General features: G+C 38.7%; 1 protein-coding gene across 1 annotated transcript in view; it reads left to right on the plus strand.

The window, feature by feature from the left end:
* Positions 1-21,459, plus strand: part of CPA6 (carboxypeptidase A6) — a 268,189-nt gene that overhangs the window by 224,967 nt on the left and 21,763 nt on the right. Inside the window, exons 7-8 of the mRNA XM_059901699.1 lie at positions 47-157; positions 646-736. Of these exons, the coding sequence (XP_059757682.1) occupies positions 47-157; positions 646-736 (202 nt within the window). The remainder of the gene's footprint in view (positions 1-46; positions 158-645; positions 737-21,459) is intronic.

Genomic DNA, 21,459 nt, shown 5'->3' on the forward strand with positions numbered 1-21,459 from the left:
GTATTTGGGATCAATTTGTAAGAAAAATGTCACCTTTGTCTTTTAGGCTCTTCTAACATATAGGAGTGACCCAACCATGAGAAAAATGTTGAATCATCTGTATTTCTATATCATGCCTGTGTTTAACGTTGATGGATACCATTTTAGCTGGACCAATGTAAGTCACTTTGCCTATCCAACTGAAAAAATCATGGAAAACAGTCCTGAAACAGGAAAGAAGCTTGGTGGGCAGCTAGCCTAGTGCTTCCAGAGCTACAAAGGAGACTTCCACTCCCTTCCCCAGCATAACAGCAACCTTTTGATTTCCTTTATATGTTTGGCTTTGCCTAAGATTTCATGTAAATAAAGATTTCTCCTTCCAAATAAATTGTGAAAAAATCACTAGTCCAGTCCAGCTCACTCAATTTTGCCTGTGAAGAAATGAGGCCAAGAGAAGGTAAGAGAAAAGTTTGTGGCAGAAATTGGAGCATGAACCTGAGTCTCTGATGCTAATCCTGTCCTCTTCCCACTCCCTGGACTTGTTTATTCCCAAGGGAACTCTCCCTCCCCCTCCATGCTGTGATTCATTCACTGACTGAGCTACTAAAACGAATGGGAATAACCTCTTAAGTGTTTTTCTGCACCTCTTTTTTTAATTACATCTAGGATCGATTTTGGAGAAAAACAAGGTCAAGGAACTCAAGGTTTCGCTGCTGTGGAGTGGATGCCAATCGAAACTGGAGGGTGAAATGGTGCGGTAAGTTGGGGATTAATAGGGATTCGGATCCAAAGGTATCCATATCTTTCACTCTCAAAAATGATGAGCCCACTGGGACTCCAATGTAAGACTGATATCTTTGTGTATGTGAAAACCTCCTACGTTGTACATTGTAGCTATAATTTGCAAAAGAAAATGAAAGCATTTTTATAAAAATACAAAAGAATCAAGGATTTAAATCTGTCAACCCAATCCTGAAAATTGAAAACTTAAACACAGATGTAAAAGCAGAAAACTAAGGAATATTTGTCATTCAGAAACTAAAACAGGAACTGTGGTATGTGGTATAAATCCAGTGAAATGTATTCATCCTTTCACTGAGGGTAACACTGATCCTGCCTTCATCTGTCTACGATGATCAGAGCTGCCAAATCCTTGTCTAGAATCTACCAACCTGCCAATCATACACTGATTGGCCACTCACATGGCGAATATATTTCCACTACATTCCATGTTTCATAATAGTTACCTTTCAAGTAAGGAGAGGATGTCATTTTAAGGAAGGAAACTCTTGTGGCAAAATAAAGAAGCAGGTAGTAGCAAAAGAGAAAGAAAGAAACAGAAAATTAGCCATAGCTAGTGTAGAAGATGGGTAGTATACCTCTAAGCCATCTTGGGTTTTGGGCTGGGGCTCTTAAACAGAAAGAGTAACAAGAGAAAAATGGTTTATTAATGTGCGCTGCACATGTCACGTGGAAGAAACCTCATGAAAAGTAACTCAAAGTGGCAGCTTAGGACACCAGCTTATATAGTGTCTTCAACAAAGAGCAATAAACTGGTAGAGAAACGATAGTACAAAGGAATACAGTTTTAGGCTTCCAAAGGCAGCCAACCGTGGGGAGGTAAATATACGAGAGGTAACTAATGCAGGAAGGTTTTTTTGCTGATTCCTGTGGTGCTGTCTCTGGGTTAAGAGTCTGTCTCCAGTAGGAGAATTTATGTCCTGTCTTTAGGCAGAAAAGGGGAGGGTGGAGAGAGCTTTTCCTGCATTTCCTGCTGCTTAATTGCCTTGGGCTCGAAATAATTTTTATGTCAAAGAGGCATATTTGGGGGTGACATATTCTGGTTTCCTTCACTAGTTATTGTACTTGGCTACAGCGGGGAGGGAAAGGAGAAGTGTTACCCACATGCAGTTGTAAGGAGCTGCCCTTTCTCAGTGTCCTTTCTTAGCACCCTCAAAGTATAGACCGTTGTGTAATAGAAAGTCTTCCGTGAGTCTCTTAGAAATGAAGCCCATGACAAAAGCCCTCCTTCTATGAGGCTTTGGTTCTGTAACCAGATGCCACTCCTCCCATCCCCACCAGCATCAGGTGGAATAACTGCGTGTGGCTGAGACTTCTTCCACAGAACCCTCCAGGCAACCTCTTTAATCAGTTAGAATTAGTAAATAGAACATGGTAGAGCAGAAACAATATGGTTCTAGAATATGATAGATACATGGTTTCATTCTACCATTATTAGCTCAATGATTTGGATGATTTTCTTCAATCTACCAAAGTAATAATAATACCCACCTCACAGGGTTCTTACGGAAATTAAAGGACTTTACATATGTTTAATGACTGATTCAGTCCTAGCTCCAAAAAGGGGTCTACATCTCAGTGACCCAACCCTTCTCCCCCACCTTCCAGAACAGTCAACTCACCTCTGAGCCTCAGGTCAGTTGTCTGTGAAACTACCTCTTTCCTTCAGGAGAGGGTTGTGATGATGAGCCATGAGGTAAGCTTTAAAGTGTTTGCACTTATGAGAGAAGGAAAAGCATTGCATAAATACTATAAAGTATTTTTGATGGCTGTTTAGATTGAGAAATTTTTTTCTTCAGCCTGGACCGAGACAGCAAACTTGTTCAAATTAACTCCCTGATGCCACTAATTTTTTAAAAATTCTCTTTTGTCCATCTCTGAGATGGGGCCATTTTGCATGCTCATAACTGTGTGTCCCGTTTCACTAGCTGGCAGGTACCCACATCCATAGGTGTGTCATGGGCGTGATACCCACAATCACCTGGGTACCAGGAATGGTAACTGAGCTGAGTCACGCTAGCAGGCCAGCCAGCTCTGCCGGTGTAAAGCTAGACTCGTGTTTACATACGGTTACAAAGTAGTGGCTTGCTTCCCTCTGTTCTTCTTCCTTTCCCCAGCCTGTTTCCTTCATACATATACTTTCTTTGATTTCTTAGTTCCAAACTGCGGTCCCGACTGGAATTCCTTTGATTCTCCCCATTTATGAATCGTTCTGATTCTTCCTGTGAGTCGGCACTCAAGATGAACAGGGGATTTTTGTCAAATGTCAGTTGCAAAAATGACCTTGATAGACCGTTGTAAATGATGTAGGAATGCAGACTGCCTGGCTGGGCCCATCTCCTTCCCCGCAAGGTCTCCTAAATAGATTCAGCTGACCTGCCAGGCAGGCAAGCTGTGGCCCCGCCCCTCACAGCATCAAATCCATCTCCCCACAGCTCTTTGCCTGGTTAAGGGGACAGTGAACCTCACTGAGGGAACCACTCTTCGATCAAGGTATTGAAGGAAATGAAATCCCTAAGTGAACCTCCAAACAAACATCCATAATATAATTGATATAGAAATGCCCAGGACCACTGAAAACACTATGGAGTCAACATTGAACTGACAAAAACAAATGTTTCCTTCTCTGAAACTGGTGAGTCTCAGACTTAAAAGAGGAGATCATGAAACTGCTCTTAATCATGAAAAAGTCTGAGGACTCGCATATGACAGCGTGAAGCTTTAGTGCATTCAATGTGGAGTAGGCAAGACAGCTTAGAGCATACACAGGGAAACATGAACATTTTTCCAATACTTCAGCGCTCCCCCTGCGGGCTTTCAGGCCATGAAATACATATCATTGCTCTGAAAGCCCAGCAGAGGGACTCAACAAGTCAGAGTAGTGGTGGGAACCAAGAATAAATAGATAAATGTCATTCATTCATTTGCCAGAGTTAATTGAGCACATACTCTCTGCTAGACACTGTATTGTTGTTTTTTCCTTCCTCTGTGCGCTCTTTTTAGAGGGCACTGTGAGCACAGATTTTTCCAAATTGGAATAAATCAAGGAGAAAAGCAAAGGGTTTGGATGATATTCGTACTAAGCTTCAATCTGTGAATAATTCAAGTGTTGCCTGAACGTAAATTACTATTAGGACAACCTACACATGGGAGAACATATTTGCAAATCATACATTCTGATAAGGGACTCAGAACTCTTACAACACCACAATAAAAAGACAACCCAATTTTAAATGCACAAATGATTTGAAAAGACATTTCTCCAAAGAAAATATACAAATGGGAATAAGCACAGAAAAAGTTGTTCAACATCATTAGCCATCAGGAAAATGCACATCAAGATACCACTTCACACCCACTAAGACGGCTATAATAAAAAAGACAGACAATAGCAAGTGTTAGTGAGGGTGTGGGAAAAATTGGAACACTCATACTTGCTGTAAAATGATGTGACCACTTTGGAAAAATGTTTAATAGTTCCTCAAAAGTTAAACAGAGAGTTACCACATGACCTAGCAATTCTATTCCTAGGCATATATCCATAAGAAATGAAAACATGTGTCCATACAATACTTGTACATGGACGTTTATAGCAGCATTATTCATAATAGCCAAAAAGTATAAAAAACACAAATGGCTATCAACTGATGAACAGATAAATGAAATATGGTATATACATACAATAGAATATTATTTGGCCATATAAAAAGAATTAAGTACCGATATATGCTGCAACATGAACCTTGAAAATATGCTAAGTGAAAAAAGTCAGTCACAAAATAACAAATATTGTATGATTCTATTTATATAAAATGTCCAGAATAGGCAAATCCATAGAGACAGAGTAGATTAGTGGTTGCCAAGGGCGAGGGAGACAGAGTAGTGACTGCTGATGTGTAAGGGGGTTTCTCTGGGGAATGATGAAAATGTTTTTTAATTAGTTAGTGGTGATGATCGTGAATATACTAAAATTCACTGAATTGTACACTTCAAAAGAGCGAATTTTATGGGATGTAATTATAGCTCAATAAAACTGTTATAAAGAATTTTAATTACCATTTAGGACCAAATTAGGCATTTACTAAAATACAACTACTCTTTTTAGAACACTCAATTACCTAATATTGTAAATTACAGGTAATATGGAGAAAACCATATTTTTTAGGAGCCCAATCACATATGCCCCTCGCCACATATGCCCTTCTCCTCCCAGTACCCCCTCACTCTATCAAAGTAAGAGGGGTCTGTTTCAGTTGGGCAAATATTTTGCTAGATCACCTAAGATGAAAAGGGAAACTACTACCTAGTGGTTATTTCCAGCCAATGCCTGTGAAAGTACAAGAGAAGTTCACTGGCCTGCTTTCCAGTGAAAAAGGAAAGTTCCTCCAGAGGAGAGGAGAGTTCCTCCAGCTGAAGGGCTTTAGTTTTTAGAGAACTATTCTAGCTAAGAACCTGGGCTGAACTGCTATAAAGATATAGGGAATTTCAGAGAACAGGGGGCAAGGAGAGGGAAAGAAAACAGAGGTAATGTTGCTAGGATGTCTAGAAAGGGATTTGGAATTCCAGGATGTCTAGTGAGGATTTTAATTAAATTTTGCTGTGAAGTATGTAAATTCTCTTGAGTATGTATTCCATAACCACCACCGCTGTCATATTCGGTACAAGCTACTTTACTTACTAAGGCTTTGGGGAATTGGGGCTGCTATTTGGGGCTATGAGGAAGTGCTGAGTCTGGCCTCCAGGTAAGCTCAGGGAGAGAACTATTCCACATCGAATTTCCAGAGGCATGGAACTCACAACAGGAGTGCAAGTGAATTTACATCATCAGAGATTTACGGGCAAGAGTTGGATAACTTTGGGCTCAGAGTGATGAATTAAACATCCACTACATCGTCAAACTAGACCCTTAAGATCCCCGTCACCTCTGCTGAGGGTGATTCTAACATGTTACATGTAAACCCAGTTTTAAATTAAAACAAATGCATTGAGCACCTTCATTCTTTCCAGGATAGAAGATCACAAGGCTAAACTGCAAATCCCTCTAAGACTTCAAGAAAATACAGAAACTTTCATTTTCTTCTCTCGTGATTCAAACACATATTTTCAAGCTAATCCACCACTAAAAAGAGCTATCTTATTTTATCTTTTGTAAAATCACTTTTAAATCCAATTTTTCCTAACCCAGATACTGATTATATGCAAAACTCACTTCATCTCCCTGTTTCATATTTCATGTTCCTTGTGCAAAACACACCCAATGCTTTTAAAAATGAGCTTTTTGTAACCACAGATTAAATAATGTTTGGTATTGATTGTGTGGGTGTATGTGTACACAAAATGATATACTGTTTTATTTCTCTGATCATTCCTCTGGGTAAATATGTAAGAATTTGCATGTGAATAACAATATCTTTATTTATAACATCTATTCCAACATCATGAACAAATATCTTTGTTGAAGCTTTTGAAAATGATGTTACCAAGTTTAAAAACCTTTTACAAATAGCTCATCTTCAAAAATCACTGAAGTAAGTAATACAGGAAAATGATATTTTTGAAGCGAGGCATGATGGATGTGACAGAATTACTCGCTTGGCTCCTGGGACACTGAGCTACTGGATTTTCATTTGGCAATGATTTTTAAGTCCAGTAATTTTATTGTACCTGTTTCAGCAGATAACCCTCCCACGCTGCTAAATCTGTAGGAGACCTCTAGTCTTACGCTGGACATATGAGTAAGGATTCTAAAGCTTTTACCAACTAATTCTTGTTCCCTTATGCTGGTTGCTCTTCAGCATTATTGGATTTCTGAGTTCACCAAAAACAAACTACATCTGTCTGATCATTTTCCTCCAGCTATATCATTTGCATTTGACAAATCATATAATTTTTTTATTTTCATAAATTTCATGCGTATCTAATCGCTTTGAATGTTTTGGTCCTTGTTACTGTTTTTAACTTCACTACTGCATTACCATCTTCCTTCTGGATCACTAATGTTAAATATTTTCCTTGTTTCAGATTCCCATTTCCTTTCAATCTATATGCTTATTTTTAATCAAAACTCCTTCTGAAGTAACTTTTCTATTCCTAAAGCAATCTCTTTTGAATGCTATTCTTACATGCAGAGATAAGAAAACAGTGATATTCTTTTTATCCACCACTTTTTATAATTGTTTGAAAAGCTGTGATGTGCTGAATAATGACATGAAACACATGGGCAGTCACCTTGCCTTCACACTGTCTTCTAGTATAGCATTTCCCAAATTACACAAAACCATAGCACTCCCCAAGCCACACAAAATCCTAGTGAACTTCAGAACCCCAGTGGTCAGGAGAAGTTATTAGGTACCCCCCAAAATAACTATCTTCATCTATTCAGGCTGCTATAACAAAATACAGTTGACCCTTGAACAACACGGGAGTTAGGGGTGCCGACCTTCCGCACAGCTGAAAGTCTGAGTATAACATATAGTCTGCCCTCTATATCTGTGGTTCCTCCAAATCAGAGGTTCTGCATCAGAGGACTCAACCAACCAGGGATCATGTAGTGCTATAGTATTTACTATTGAAAAAAATCCACATATAAGTGAACCCATGCAGTTCAAAACCTGTGTTGCTCAAGGGTCAACTGTACAAGAGTCTGACTGGCTTATAAAAAACAAACATTTATTTCTCACAGTTCTGCAGGCTGGGAACTGCAGGATCATGGTGCCAGCAGATTCAGTGTTTAGTGAGGGCTTCCTGGTTCATAGGTAATGCCTTCTCACTGTGTTCTCACTTGATGGAAGGTGCTAGGGAGCTCTCTGGGGTCTCTTTGATAAGGTCACTAATCTCATTCATGAGAGCTCCACCCTCATGACCTAATTACCTCCCAAAGGCCCCACCTCCTAACACCATCACATTGGGCATTAGGATTTCAACATATGAATTTGGTGGCGGGGGTGGGGGCGGGACACAAACATTTAAACCATAGCAATAACTGATACTAATGATGGTAGTATTTTTAAGTTGTAAGAAAAAAAGATTTTTTTTCACAACCTAAGAAAAAATACCAAATACATTTTATATAGTTGTCATCTCAGAGGTTATCAGATGAGTGACTAAATTCATTCATTAATTTATGCAACTACTATTTTCTGAGCTGGTTACTGGGGAAACAGTGGTAAACAAAACAAAGTCAGTTGTCATACATACTATGCAGAAAAATATAATGCCAGGAAAGTAATAAAGAGTGACATGGTGGGGGTGGGTTAACTGTTTTAGGTGGCATAGGGAAGATGATCTCATCTGATAAGATGAGACTTGACAGTGAAGGAGGACTGGGGAAAGAGCAGGTAGAAGGAACAATAGTGTAAAGGATTTCAGTTGGGAGCATCTTTGGTGAGTTTAAGGAAGAGCAAGGAGGGCTGCATGGCTGGAACTGAGTGAGGGAGGAAGGAGGAGGGAGGAGAGAAGGGTAGGAGGTGGCATCAGAGAAGTAGCCAGAGGGAAGCTGATATAGGTCCAGCACCTTAGGAAGGACTTCGGGTTTTGCTCTGAATGGGATGGGAAATCACCGGAGAGTTTTGAATTGAGAAGTGATATGACCTAATGAACTTTTTAAGGTAATCATTCTGGCTCTGTACTAAATGGATTGTTGAGGACAGATATTTGGATTCAAATTATACTTTCCCATTTGAAAGCATTGATTTCAAAATATAATAAAAAGTCTAACCTAAGAATATTATTCTCATCTTTAGACAACCATGGCATATACCACAATGAATTCTAAATGTTAATGTATCTTTATTATATAAAGAACTAAGTGTTTGTTTTTTAAAAGGAACCAAAGTAAAGATAAGCAACCATGTGAGAAAAAAAATACATTTGCAGTAAATAAAGCATAGGAAGTTTTACTACCATTTTTATATATACACTTCAGAATCGAACATTACATAATAAAAATAATTTTAAGAGTCCATGGAAACTATAAAGAAAAACTCCAAGACTCTAGAAGTTGAAATTTTAAAAACAGTCATAATTCATGAAAATAAAGCAATATGATAAAGTGGGCAACCTCCTAGTAATCAAAGAACAATATTAAAATAAAACAAGATAACATTTCATCTATTAAATTATTCCCACAAATGTTTGATGTGATAACCTAATCTGGAAGCAATGGTAAAATTGGGAGAGCATGTACCTCTGGGGGCATTAAAAAGCAGTTTGACCGCACATCAAAAATGCCATTCATTCAAAAAAAAAATTAAAAGGTACCACATGCATTCTATTTGTCACACTAGGCTAGGCACTTGGCAAGCAGAGACAAATTCAACAGTTTCCCTGTCCTCATGGTGTTTAAAAATCATTGAGTAGGTGAAGAGAAGGATGAGAAAGGAGAAAGAGGGAAAGGAAGGGAAAGAAAAAAAGGAACAGAATGTTATAGATACTACGTAGAAATACATATGGTATAGAGAGAGATATATACGTATATAGATGGTCCCCAACTTATGATGGTTCAACTTACAATTTTTTCAACCTTATGGTGGTGCAAAAGCGATACACATTCAGTAGAAGAGGTACTTCGAACTTTGATCTTTTCACGGGCCAGTGATATGCGGTACGATACTCTCCTGTGATGCTGGGCAGTGGCACTGAGTCCCAGCCAGCCACACAACAACTGATACACTTGCAACCATTCTGTACCCAGAAAACCACTCAGTTTTTCACTTTCAGTACAGTATTCAATAAATTACATGAGATTTTCAATACTTATTATCAAATAGGCTTTGTGTTAGATGATTTTACCCAACTGCAGGCTAATGTAAATGTTCTGAGCACATTCAAGGTAGGTTAAGCTAAGCAAGCCATGATGCCCTGTAGTTTAAGTGTATTAAATACATTTTCAACTTAACGATATTTTCAACTTATGATGGGTTTATCTGGATGTAACCTTGCTGAAGTCTGGGAAGCTCTGTATAGACATGGTACAGTGCGGCTATAAAGGAAGAAGGAACCAGTTCTACTAAAGTCAGAAAAGTCTTCACAGAAGAGACAGTAGCAGATTTGAATATTAAAACTATAGTTGTCATCACGTCGACTGAACTGCAGGGCAGAAGGTAAACAGAGCAAGGATTGAGAGTCATGAGGGCACTCCAGGTAGGGGAAACAGGTATGTTCTTGAGGAGACTATGCAGCATGAAACGGACTGGGTGTTGTGAGGATGGCAGGTGGCCCTGTGCGGCTGGAACACAGGATGGCTGGAAGGACCGGTGAGAGATGAGGCAGGAGGAGGTCCCAGCGTATAGTTTGTGAAGGACAGGCTGAGACACAGTGCTCTGCTGGGCTCTCCGGATTTTATTCTAGAAGCCGTGCCTTTCAAACTGAACTGAGGTTATATGTATATGGTGTCACGTCCCAGAAAAAAGTCACAAAAAGCCATAGCACACCTTCAGGGCATATCAATTTCATTTGAAGATTTCAGAAGGAGAATTCTTATTTTATGTTAGAACAAGCACAAATACATACTTAAGTAGACCGGACAATTCACATGAATTTTTAAAGTAAAATAAAGATTTCAAAGACGTTATGGACTTATAGTCTATGTTGACTTTGCCTCTCAGGAGTATTTTGATGGAAAAGTTTGAACAACACTGGATAATTGGGGGCACTGGATAAAAGCTCGCAGGGAAGGATCACTGCGTGCTTTTAAAGCTGGGAAGAAAATGACTGACCTCCGAGTGTCATCTGAGCAGGAGTGTCAGGCAAAGTACCGGTTAGTAAATTATATCAGGACCCTCATCCAGGAGGGAGTGGCAAGAATGGAGAGGAAAGGCACACAAGAAATGTGGAAACAGCAGCATTCACTGGACCCCAGTGAGAGGTAGACGATGAAGTGAGAGAAGAGTCTAGGATGATTTCATGTCTGGCTGGAGTGTCTGACTGGTGGAGAGAGGTGTCATCTACTAAGAGGTAAGGATTTGGTGGAAAATATGAGTCCAGTTTGGAGCAACGGATCTGAAGTCCTTGTGGAAATCTAGGGAAAGATGTACAGCAGGTAGCTGGATACAGGCTTGGAGTATTGAAAAGGGCCTAGTCTGAACATATAGGCTTGTGGGTCCTTAGCACATCGAGAGTAATTGAAGCTTCAGGGACAGATCAGAGCAGTACACATGAACAGTGAAAAGAGAAGCAAGTCAAAGCAGAACCTTAAGCCTGTTCATACCCCTTGGTCTCAGGATTCCATTTTGAAAACACATTATAAGGAAACAGAAAAAGTTGCTGACCACAATGTGATTTATAACAATAAAAGATTGAAAACAACCCAAAATTGAACAACAGGGCAATGGTTAAATACATTAATATATATCCATTTGGTGAAATTTTAGGAAGCCATAAAAATGGATTAAAAAGTTCATTTAAAAATAACAAGAAGGGAATTCCCCGGCAGTCCAGTGGTTAAGACTCAGTGCTTTCACTGCCGAGGGTGCGGGTTCGATTCCTGGTTGGGGATCTAAGATCCCACAAGCTGCACGGTACGGCCAAAAATTTTTTTTTTAATTTTAATAAAATAAATAAAAATAACAAAAAGCTTATAATATAATATTGGGTCTGATTCTGGCTATATAATTATTTTTTCACTGTGATTACAATTCTATAAAACATAATGACAATTCCATATGTACATGTGACAGATATGTGTGTATGATATATATACATTTACATACTAACACAAGGGAAAAAAAGACTGGAAGAAAATATACCAAACTGCTGGAATTAGAGGACTAATGTTGTTTTTTCCTTCTTTTAAATGTTTTCTAAATTTAATTTTAGAATTCCACTTTAAGGAATAAATTTGCCTTTAATAATGTATATTCTGTATTTACTTTTCCATACAACCTGCAAGTGATTAGCCAAATGACCAATTAAGCAACATATTTTTAAAAGATGCATATATTGAAATGAATCACAGAGATAAGTGCCATTATGATCTTATCACCACTATGAGACTTTAAATAAGACCATCCTATTATATCGCTGAGAATTTAACAAAACTCATTAGAGGCACAGAAGTTATTCAACAAATTTATTGAGTACCTACTATATGTCAGTACTCTGTTTGGATGCTATTTTGGAATAATTGTTTCTTCAGATCAAGGAAACAGTTTCCAATTTTCTTCTTCAAATGTATTTTTCTCTACTTATCTGTGTTCAAATGACACCTTAAATAAAAACAGCTTTTCTGGGACTTCCCTGTTGGTGCAGTGGTTAAGAATCCACCTGCCAGTGCAGGGGACCCAGGTTTGATCCCTGGTGCGGGAAGATCCCAAATGCCGTGGAGTAACTAAGCCCATGGGCCACAACTACTGAGCCTGCACTCTAGAGCCCATGAGCCACAACTACTGAGCCCACGCGCCTAGAGCCTGTGCTCCGCAACAAGAGAAGCCACCACAATGAGAAGCCCGCTTACCACAACGAAGAGTAGCCCCCACTCGCCACTAGAGAAAACCCACGCACAGCACGGAAGACCCAATGCAGCCAAAAATTTAAAAAAATTTTTAAAAACACCTTTTCTGACCATCCAACTTAGACCCATTGATATTCTTATAATTTTATTATACATCACAGTTCTGTGTGTTAAAAGACATAGAAAGAGAATAAAATTTGAAGGCTATAGGAAGACAGGCAATATTATACATTCCTGTTAAGAATGTGAATGGGTACAACTTCTGTGGAAGGGTATTTGGCAATGTCTACCAAAAAAAAATGTGTGTGTGTGTGTGTGTGTATATATATATGTATATGTGTGTGTGTGTGTGTGTGTGTGTGTGTGTGTATATATATATATATTCACATCCTTTTGACTGAGTAATTAATTCTCCTTTTAGGAATTTATCTTATGGCTATACTCACATGTGTGGAAAATAACATATACACAAGGATCTTCATTGCAGCACTCTGTCATAAGAGATTAGAAGCATCAAATGTCCATCAACAAAGGACTAGTTAAGTAAATTAGACTACAGTTATATAGTGAGACAGACAGAAATAATCAGAATTAGACAGCTATTTTATGGACTAATATGGAAAAATCTCTAGGACTTTACGCACACACACACAGTTGAACAAAGTAAGGTTTTAGATGAATATGTATAAAGAATACTGCTATTTGTGTAAAAAAGGTTTTTTTCACAAATGGGTATGATAACTCTGGCTTTTTGCTTATAAATGCATAGACTCACCCCGGAACAGTACAAGAAAGTAGTAAAAGTGATTGCTTCTGGGGAAAAGAAATGAATGGCTAGACAGATGAAGGAGGGAGCACTTGACAGGGCATAACCATGTACATCCACTGGCCATTCAAAAAAAAACTAAAAACAGTAAAAATAAGTCAACATTCTTTTCTAAAAAAACTAAAAATAAAATTTTAACTAAAATCAAGCTCTAAATGCACTACCACCATTCAAGTCACTGCATGTTAGTTTTTGTTATTTAGCTTCACTAGTTATTATTAGTAAAACATGGGGGAGTGGGACCAAAAGGCAGCGGTTCACGGGCCTATAAAGAAATCACATCATACTCCTTCCACCACCATTCCTCACGGCCTCCACTCACCTCTCCACCAAATGGGGTGGAGAATAATAAGTCACATATTATCTACTCTAACAAAAACCAAATGCATCGCCCTTTACCCCTCTGGCCTTCCCTATCATCTCTTTTGATAGCGCCCTAGAGGTGTTGACTATGAAATAGATTGAGAGAAAAAAAGTTTTACTTTGATTCAAAACGTTTTACAAACGTGTTGTTTTACTACGTACAGAAATAGAAAGCGTACATCAGCAAAAATATTTTAATTAATGTGACATTTTAATTAACGTGACATATTTCATTAGAATAAAATATCTGTTTTCTTATACTGGCATCTATTTAAAATGAGGCTCCAGCATGCCATTCTAGGCTATGTAATTCTGAGAGAGAGATTCCAGAATGGGCTTCCAGCAAGTTCCACAGCGAAAAATAGCACTAATTCATCTCATTCACCACCCCTAGACTGGAAAGGACCATGGGCAACAATCAAAGACAAAGCAGTAATATGATTTAAAACCACTGATTCCCTTTTTGTTTTTTCTCATTCTCGGATGTATTCTTATTCTCAGGTATAATTTTATTTGCACATATTTTAAGGGTACGCTGGAAAGCTAGAAAACAACATTGTTGTTCAGGCTCTTGTGCAATCTCTTACCTTCTATTAAAACCTTAAATTATAATAAAACTGACCTTAAAATATAGAACACAAATGGTATTTTAATGTGATAGACTAGGAGGGACCTTCCTATAGAGCAGATTGATTCACTCAGTAAACATTTATTGAGCCTCTGCTATGGCTGACAGACAAATAGGAATACTATCCAGTTCTTGTTCTTCAAAACTAGTGTTCGGTGAGGGAGACTGGCAGGTAAACAACCAGCTGTGATTCGAGGCCGAGTGAAAGCTGAAAAATAGAGGAATGAGTGTCACCCTCACAGAGGAGAGATGGAAGAGAAATTCTGACTGGCATGAGATGGGAAAGCTGCAGACAAGTGACTTTTGAGTTGAGCCTTCCAGGTGTGGAAGGACTTTGATAGGTTTCAAGAGAGGAGCGGGACAGTCCAAGCTGAAGGAAGGAGAGGAACAAAGGCAAAGAGGTGTGGGAGGGATGAGGAAGCAGGAACTGGTGAGTGAGGGCTGGGGCTGGGGCTGCTTATGGGGTCTGCAGGAGAGGACATGAGTCTAAAAACGTTCAGTCAGCCAGGGCTTGGACACCATGCTGAGGGGTGGGCACTGGTGGTGTTGCCCATGAGGAGCCAATGAGAGCTGGTGGGGCGGGGGGAGCTGGGCAGAATAACATGATCTATTTGTGTTTTAGAAAAGCACTCTGATAGCAGTAAGAAGGATGGATTAAAGTGTGTGGTGGCAGGGAGACCAGTTGAGAGGCCATGGTGTTGTCCAGGTGAGAGATGAGGAACGTCAAAATTAGGATAGAGGCAGAGAGGCAAGAAAGGCGACACTGGAAAGGTAGAGGGATGAAACATGGTGACTGACTGGAGAAGGGATGGGGACACTGTGGAGTTAAAGACTCAGATCTTTAGCCAGAAAGATAATTCCCCCATATATCCAGTTAAAGGGCTTTGACCCCAAAACCAAAGAATATCAATAGAGAGAAAAGAGAAGAAGAATTTTCTGGAGGCATCCTCTAGTCTGAATCATATTAATAAATTGATTAATTTACTTAATAAATATTTCTAAGGGCAGTATGATAGGCATAGGAGATACAAACAAGAAAAACACATGATTCCTGCCCTCAAGAAGACTGACAGTTTAAATCTTGAGAAAGAAGAACAGAGCTGGAGGAATCATGCTCCCTGACTTCAGACTATACTACCAAGCTGCAGTAATCAAAACGATATGTACTGCCACAAAAACAGATACATAGGTCAATGGAACAGAATAGAGAGTCCAGAAGTAAACCTACACACCTATGGTCAATTAATCTATGACAAAGGAGACAAGAATATACAATGAAAAAAACTCTCTTCAATAAGTGGTGCTGAGAAAATTGGACAGCTACATGTAAAAGGATAAAATTAGAACGTTCTCTAACACATATACAAAATGGACTAAAGACCTAAATATATAAGACCAGAAACTATAAAACTCCTAGAGGAAAACATAGGCAGAACACTCTTTGACATAAATCGTAGCAATATTTTTTTTGTATCTGTCTCCTAAAGCAAAGGAAATAAAAGCAAAAATAAACAAATGGGACCTAATTAAACTTAAACACTTTTGCATAGCAAAGGAAACCATCAATAAAATAAAAAGACAACCTACTGAATGGGAGAAGATATTTGCAAATGATATGACCAATAAGGGATTAATATCCAAAATATATAAACAGCTCATGCAACTCAACATCAAAAAAAAAAACAACCAGATTAAAAAAATGGGCAGAAGACCTGAATAGATATTTTCCAAAGAAGACATACAGATGGCCAACAGGCACATGAAAAGATGCTCAGCATCACTAATCATCAGAGAAATGCAAAGCAAAATCACACCTGTCAGAATGGCCATCATCAAAAAGAACCAAAATAACAAATGTTGGCGAGGATGTGGAGAAAAGTATACAATCAACAGTTGTATACTGTTGATGGGAATGTAAATCAGTGCAGCCATTGTGGAAACCAGTATGAAGATTTCTCAAAAATCTAAAAATAGAACTACCATATGACCAAGCAATTCCACTCCTGGGTATTTATCTGAAAAAAACAAAAACACTAATTTGAAAAGATGCATGCACCCCAATATTCATAGCAATGTTATTTACACTTGCTGAGATATGGAGGCAACCCAAGTGTCCATCAGGAGAAGAATGGATAAAGAAGATGTGGTAGATATATGTGTGTGTGTTTGTGTATACATGGTGTGGTGTATATATATGTGGTGTATATGTGTGTGTGTGTATACATGGTGTGGTATATATATATGTGGTATATATGTGTGTGTGTATACATGGTGTGGTGTATATATATGTGGTGTATATATGTGTGTGTGTATACATGGTGTGGTGTATATATATGTGGATATATGTGTGTGTGTGTATACATGGTGTGGTGTATATATATGTGGTATATGTGTGTGTATACATGGTGTGGTGTATATATATGTGGTATATATGTGTGTGTATACATGGTATGGTGTATACATATGTGGTATATATATGTGTGTGTGTGTATACATGGTGTGGTGTATATATATGTGGTATATATATGTGTGTGTGTGTTTGTGTATACATGGTGTGGTGTATATATATGTGGTATATATGTGTGTGTGTGTATACATGGTGTGGTATATATATATGTGGTATATATGTGTGTGTGTGTGTATACATGGTGTGGTGTATATATATGTGGATATATGTGTGTGTGTGTATACATGGTGTGGTGTATATATATGTGGTATATGTGTGTGTATACATGGTGTGGTGTATATATATGTGGTATATATGTGTGTGTATACATGGTATGGTGTATACATATGTGGTATATATATGTGTGTGTGTGTATACATGGTGTGGTGTATATATATGTGGTATATATATGTGTGTGTGTGTTTGTGTATACATGGTGTGGTGTATATATATGTGGTATATATGTGTGTGTGTGTGTCTGTATACATGGTGTGGTGTATATATATGTGGTATATATATGTGTATATATATACACACACACACACACACACACAATGGAATACTACTCGGCCATAAGAAAGAATGAAATTTTGCCATTTGCAACAACATGGATGGACTTGGAGGGCATTATGCTAAGTGAAATTACTCAGACGGAGAAAGACAAATACTGTGTGATATCACTTATATGTGGAATCTAAAAAAATACAACAAACTAGTGAATATAATAAAAAAGAAAGACTCACAGGTAGAACGAGCAAGTGGTTGCCTGTGGGGAGAGGGAAGTGGGGAGGCGCAGTATAGGGGTAGAGGATTAAGAGGTACAAACTATTATGTATAAAATAAGCTACAAGGATATATTGTACAACAGGGAATATAGCCAATATTTTATAATAAATATAAATGGAGTACAAAAAAAGATGGACAGTTTAGTGAAAATACGATTACATTAAACTGTGATAAATGCTGTATAGAGATAAATAAAAGATAATTATACAAGTGTATTAGTGTCCTGTTGCTGCCCTAACAAATTACCACAAACTTAGTGGCCTAAAACAACACAGATTTATTTTCTCACAGTTCTGGAGGCCAGATTTCACCAAGCTGAAGCTGTGGCAAGCCCACACTCCCTCAGAAGACTCTAGGGGAGAAGTCACGTCACTGCCTTTTCCAGCTTCTAGTGGCCACCTGTATTCCTTACCTTGTGACCTCTTTCTCCACCTTCAAAGCCAGTGGCATAGCAACTTCTCTATCTGACTTAGCTTCCCTCTACTTCTGTCACATAGCCTTCTGTCTATAATCAAATTTCTCTCTTATAGGATACTTGTGATTACATTTAGAAGATTTGTAATGCAAGAGAAGAAGCAGATTTGGGAGGGGGTTGGAGGACCTTAGGCAAGGAGGGAGGTTTTTATCTAAGAAAAAGTATGTTCTGAGAATTAAACAATTTGCTTGCAAACAGAAATCAATCAAGTAACAACTTGTATTGCTAAATTTTATCCTCATATCCTTAGAACAGAATCTAAGGATGTTAAGGAAACGTAAGTACATAATTACACTGAAATTCTTTTTTTTCATCTGGCCTGGAACCCTAAACTGTCAATGCTGCACAGAGTTGTAGCAATCATTTTCTAACCCAACAGTTCTCAGCCTACTTTTTTCCACTACCACACGCCCAGCTGATGATGGGGGCACACTCGTTTTGGTTCATCCCAAGCTCACCCGTTCTCATTGACCTTTTCTCTCCTCCATTACAAGAGTATGTTAGAATAAATTACGAGTTATTTATCAGGATAACTAAGCCAATTCTTTTAATTAAATAATTTTATAATGTGAAACTAGCTACTGTCAGACAACCCCCAGGACTGATAACAACACACTGTCACAATACCACGTGAGAACCACTGATTTGGTCCCTAATCCACCCAAGACCATCGCATCCAGAGCAGTGACACGGACGTCACCGAGCTCATTAGGGCAGTTCTGACTGAGCCTGGTCTTGTGATTTTCGGTACATTGCTGCTTCTAGTACCACATCCATTGCTCTCTAAAGACTACCTTCCACCCCATTTTACCATCCAGGAGGACTAAGGTTCATAGAAACAACAAAATCGTGGTTTTTTGGTCTTTTTTTTTTTTAAGTAATATTTTTTCAAGTTTCACCCATCTTGAATCCCATTGAGTTTCTTTGCCCTTACAGCCTCCCCAGATCTTCCCTGCTCTCTCTCCTTCCTTTGTGCTCCCGTGCATTTAGCCTGCACTGCACACTTTACAATTGTATTATATCCTACACTGTCTTGTCCTCTCATTTCCTCATATGTGCACGTCCCGTCTTCCTGTCTAGATTTATGAGGTTCTTGTAGAATTTTGCATCTCAACACTCAAAAACGAGAGAGGTGATGTATGGTATGGAAGTTAAACTGCTGAAGTGTTCAGAACAGAGGTGTCTGCTGTTTTATTTGACAAGACTACAATCTCCCCACTCTGCACTGCAGAGATCTTGTTATATATTCCACAGTTGTTCTGCATGTAAAGATGGGAAAGAGAATGCTGTCTTAGCTTCAGAAACAATATATTGGCTCCCATAAACTAAGGGGAAACTAATAACCTTTACATTCTCATGCTACTGAAACCTAGAGTGATGGCATTGATGATTCTTGTTCCTTTCCCCTAGAAGTCTGTTTTATCATTGTTTCCTGGATATGGAGTTCTTTTCTGGTGTTTTTTCCTTGTTTCCTTGAAATGTTGTGTCCTGGTGCTTTAGCTTTCTGCTATCTTGATCTTCTGTAGTATAGCAGATATTTCTAATCAGAATCTGTGTAACTGAGGCTAGATCTGAACAGGACTCTTCAAATTGTATATCCAACACAGCTATGCAAAATCCCCATGGGACTTACTGTTCAACAATATTTGTGAGCTGTTTCTTTACATTTTAGTAAAGCCTGGATAGTGCCCCAAAAGGCTATAAATAAAATTTGATTGTTTTAGTGGTTTTCTTTCCAGCTGAATTAATTTATTTCCATCTTAGAGGCCCTGCTATTCAGGATTCTGATTTTATTTTTTAAAGACAGGGTTAGAATAGGAGATGAGTAAGGCAAAAAATCAGAAACAGTGGGAGAAAGAATTCTCATTGTGAGAACCCATTCTGCTGCTGAATCAATACGTAATCTGTGGTAAATAACTTTGGCAGGATGCCAATCCACAAAATAAACCATAAAATGAGATAGAATATTCCAGTGTCTAATGTGTTTCTCAGGCAAACAGCATTAAATTGAGGCATGGCCCTTCTTAATACCATTTAGCTCATATATGATAATTATGAAATAAAATGCTTTTTTAGTCTATTATGCACCCTATATTGGTCAAACACTGTCAGGCAGGCCAGACTGAAGGCAGCGAAATATTCTGATAATGCAAGGGAATAACACTTTGCCTAAATGAGTAGGGAAATGGGTTTGCATACAATTTTAACACAGACACTAGGTTTTATGCCAAATGCAGGTAAAGTGTGTTATGGGCACATAGAAGACAGGCACCTAACCCAGCCTGGGGGCATTGGAGGAGATGCAGAGAAGGACTGGTAAAATCAGACTGTGAAGAAAAGAGATGCTTCAGACAAAGGGAACTGCATGCGCAGTCATAAAGACAAAGGTGTATGGAACCTCGGGAAAATGACCCATAGTGTAGCAGGAGTAGAAGTAGAAAGTTTAAGGCAGACAGGTAGAAGCTAAAATTCCAAGCAGGTCAATCAAAAACAGATCATGAAGGGCCTTATCCCATAAACATCTGGTCAGGGGGAGAAAGCATAACCCTTTGAATTCCGAGGAAGGGAGAAACTATGCAACCTTGAAACTACTGTGTTGGCCAGAAAGTTCGTTCGGGCTTTTGTAAGATGTTACAGAAAAACCTGAACGAACTTTTGGGCCAACCCAATATTATAGAGCCATGGAAAGTACGTGAAATTATCTGGTAAATGGTAAAATACCAATCACAGTGCTATCTGTACAGCAACAGGACAAAAATCACAAATTGTTTTTTTAAGACAGAAAAACACACACACGAGATGAGCTATAATACCTACCACTACCATATTCAAACACTTCGATCACACTACTTCTATGGCCTTTAAGCTGTAGTAAAGACTTCAGAACTTTATCCAGAAGGCAACCACTGAAGGATTTTAAGCAGCAGAGCAATAAGATCAGATTTATGTTTTTAGAAGATTACAATGACATTGTTGAGAAGGCTGAATTCAAGGCAAGCCAGACCGAGGGCAACGAACTATTCTGATAATGCAGAGGAATAATGCTGAGGGCCTGAACTTTGTTGGTGGAAGTAGCACAGAGAGTTTTAACAAATAGGATCAACAGAATTTGCTCTCCAATCGGATAGAGGGATGAGGGAGAAGACAACCTCCAGGACCACTCCATCTAAGTTTCTGACTTGGGCCACTAGATGGATGAGGGAAGCATAGGTTAAGAAACATAGCAAAGGGTCAGTTTGGTGGGTAGGAAAGAGAAAGATGATTTCATCTGAGGACACCCTGAGCTTCCAGAGCCTCTGAGGCAAGCAGGTGGAGATGTGCAGAAAGCCAGAGATAGAGATTCAAGTCACTGACTCCCACTAGATCCCATGTCCGCTTGCCTACTCAAGAATATTGCTCCAGGACTTTTCCCATCTCTTTTGTTCTGTTGTCTTTTTGGCTGGTTGGGTGTGGTGGTTGTTTCTCTACTGGACTTTTTCCCATCAGCATAATAGCATGCCATTATTCCTCTCGTCTGAAAAAATCCTTCTTGTCTCCACTTCTTCCACCAGCTACTGCCCCATGTCTTTTTTCCTATTTGCAGGGTTCTCAACCTCTCCTCCTAGTTCCTCTTAAACTCACTACAGACAGTGTTATGCTCTCATCAAATCCCACATTGCTAAGTCCAATGGTCAAATCTTGATCTCACCTTACTTGATTTCTAAGC

The sequence above is a fragment of the Balaenoptera ricei genome, chromosome 17 (assembly GCF_028023285.1).
Source record: "Balaenoptera ricei isolate mBalRic1 chromosome 17, mBalRic1.hap2, whole genome shotgun sequence".
NCBI lineage: Eukaryota > Metazoa > Chordata > Mammalia > Artiodactyla > Balaenopteridae > Balaenoptera > Balaenoptera ricei.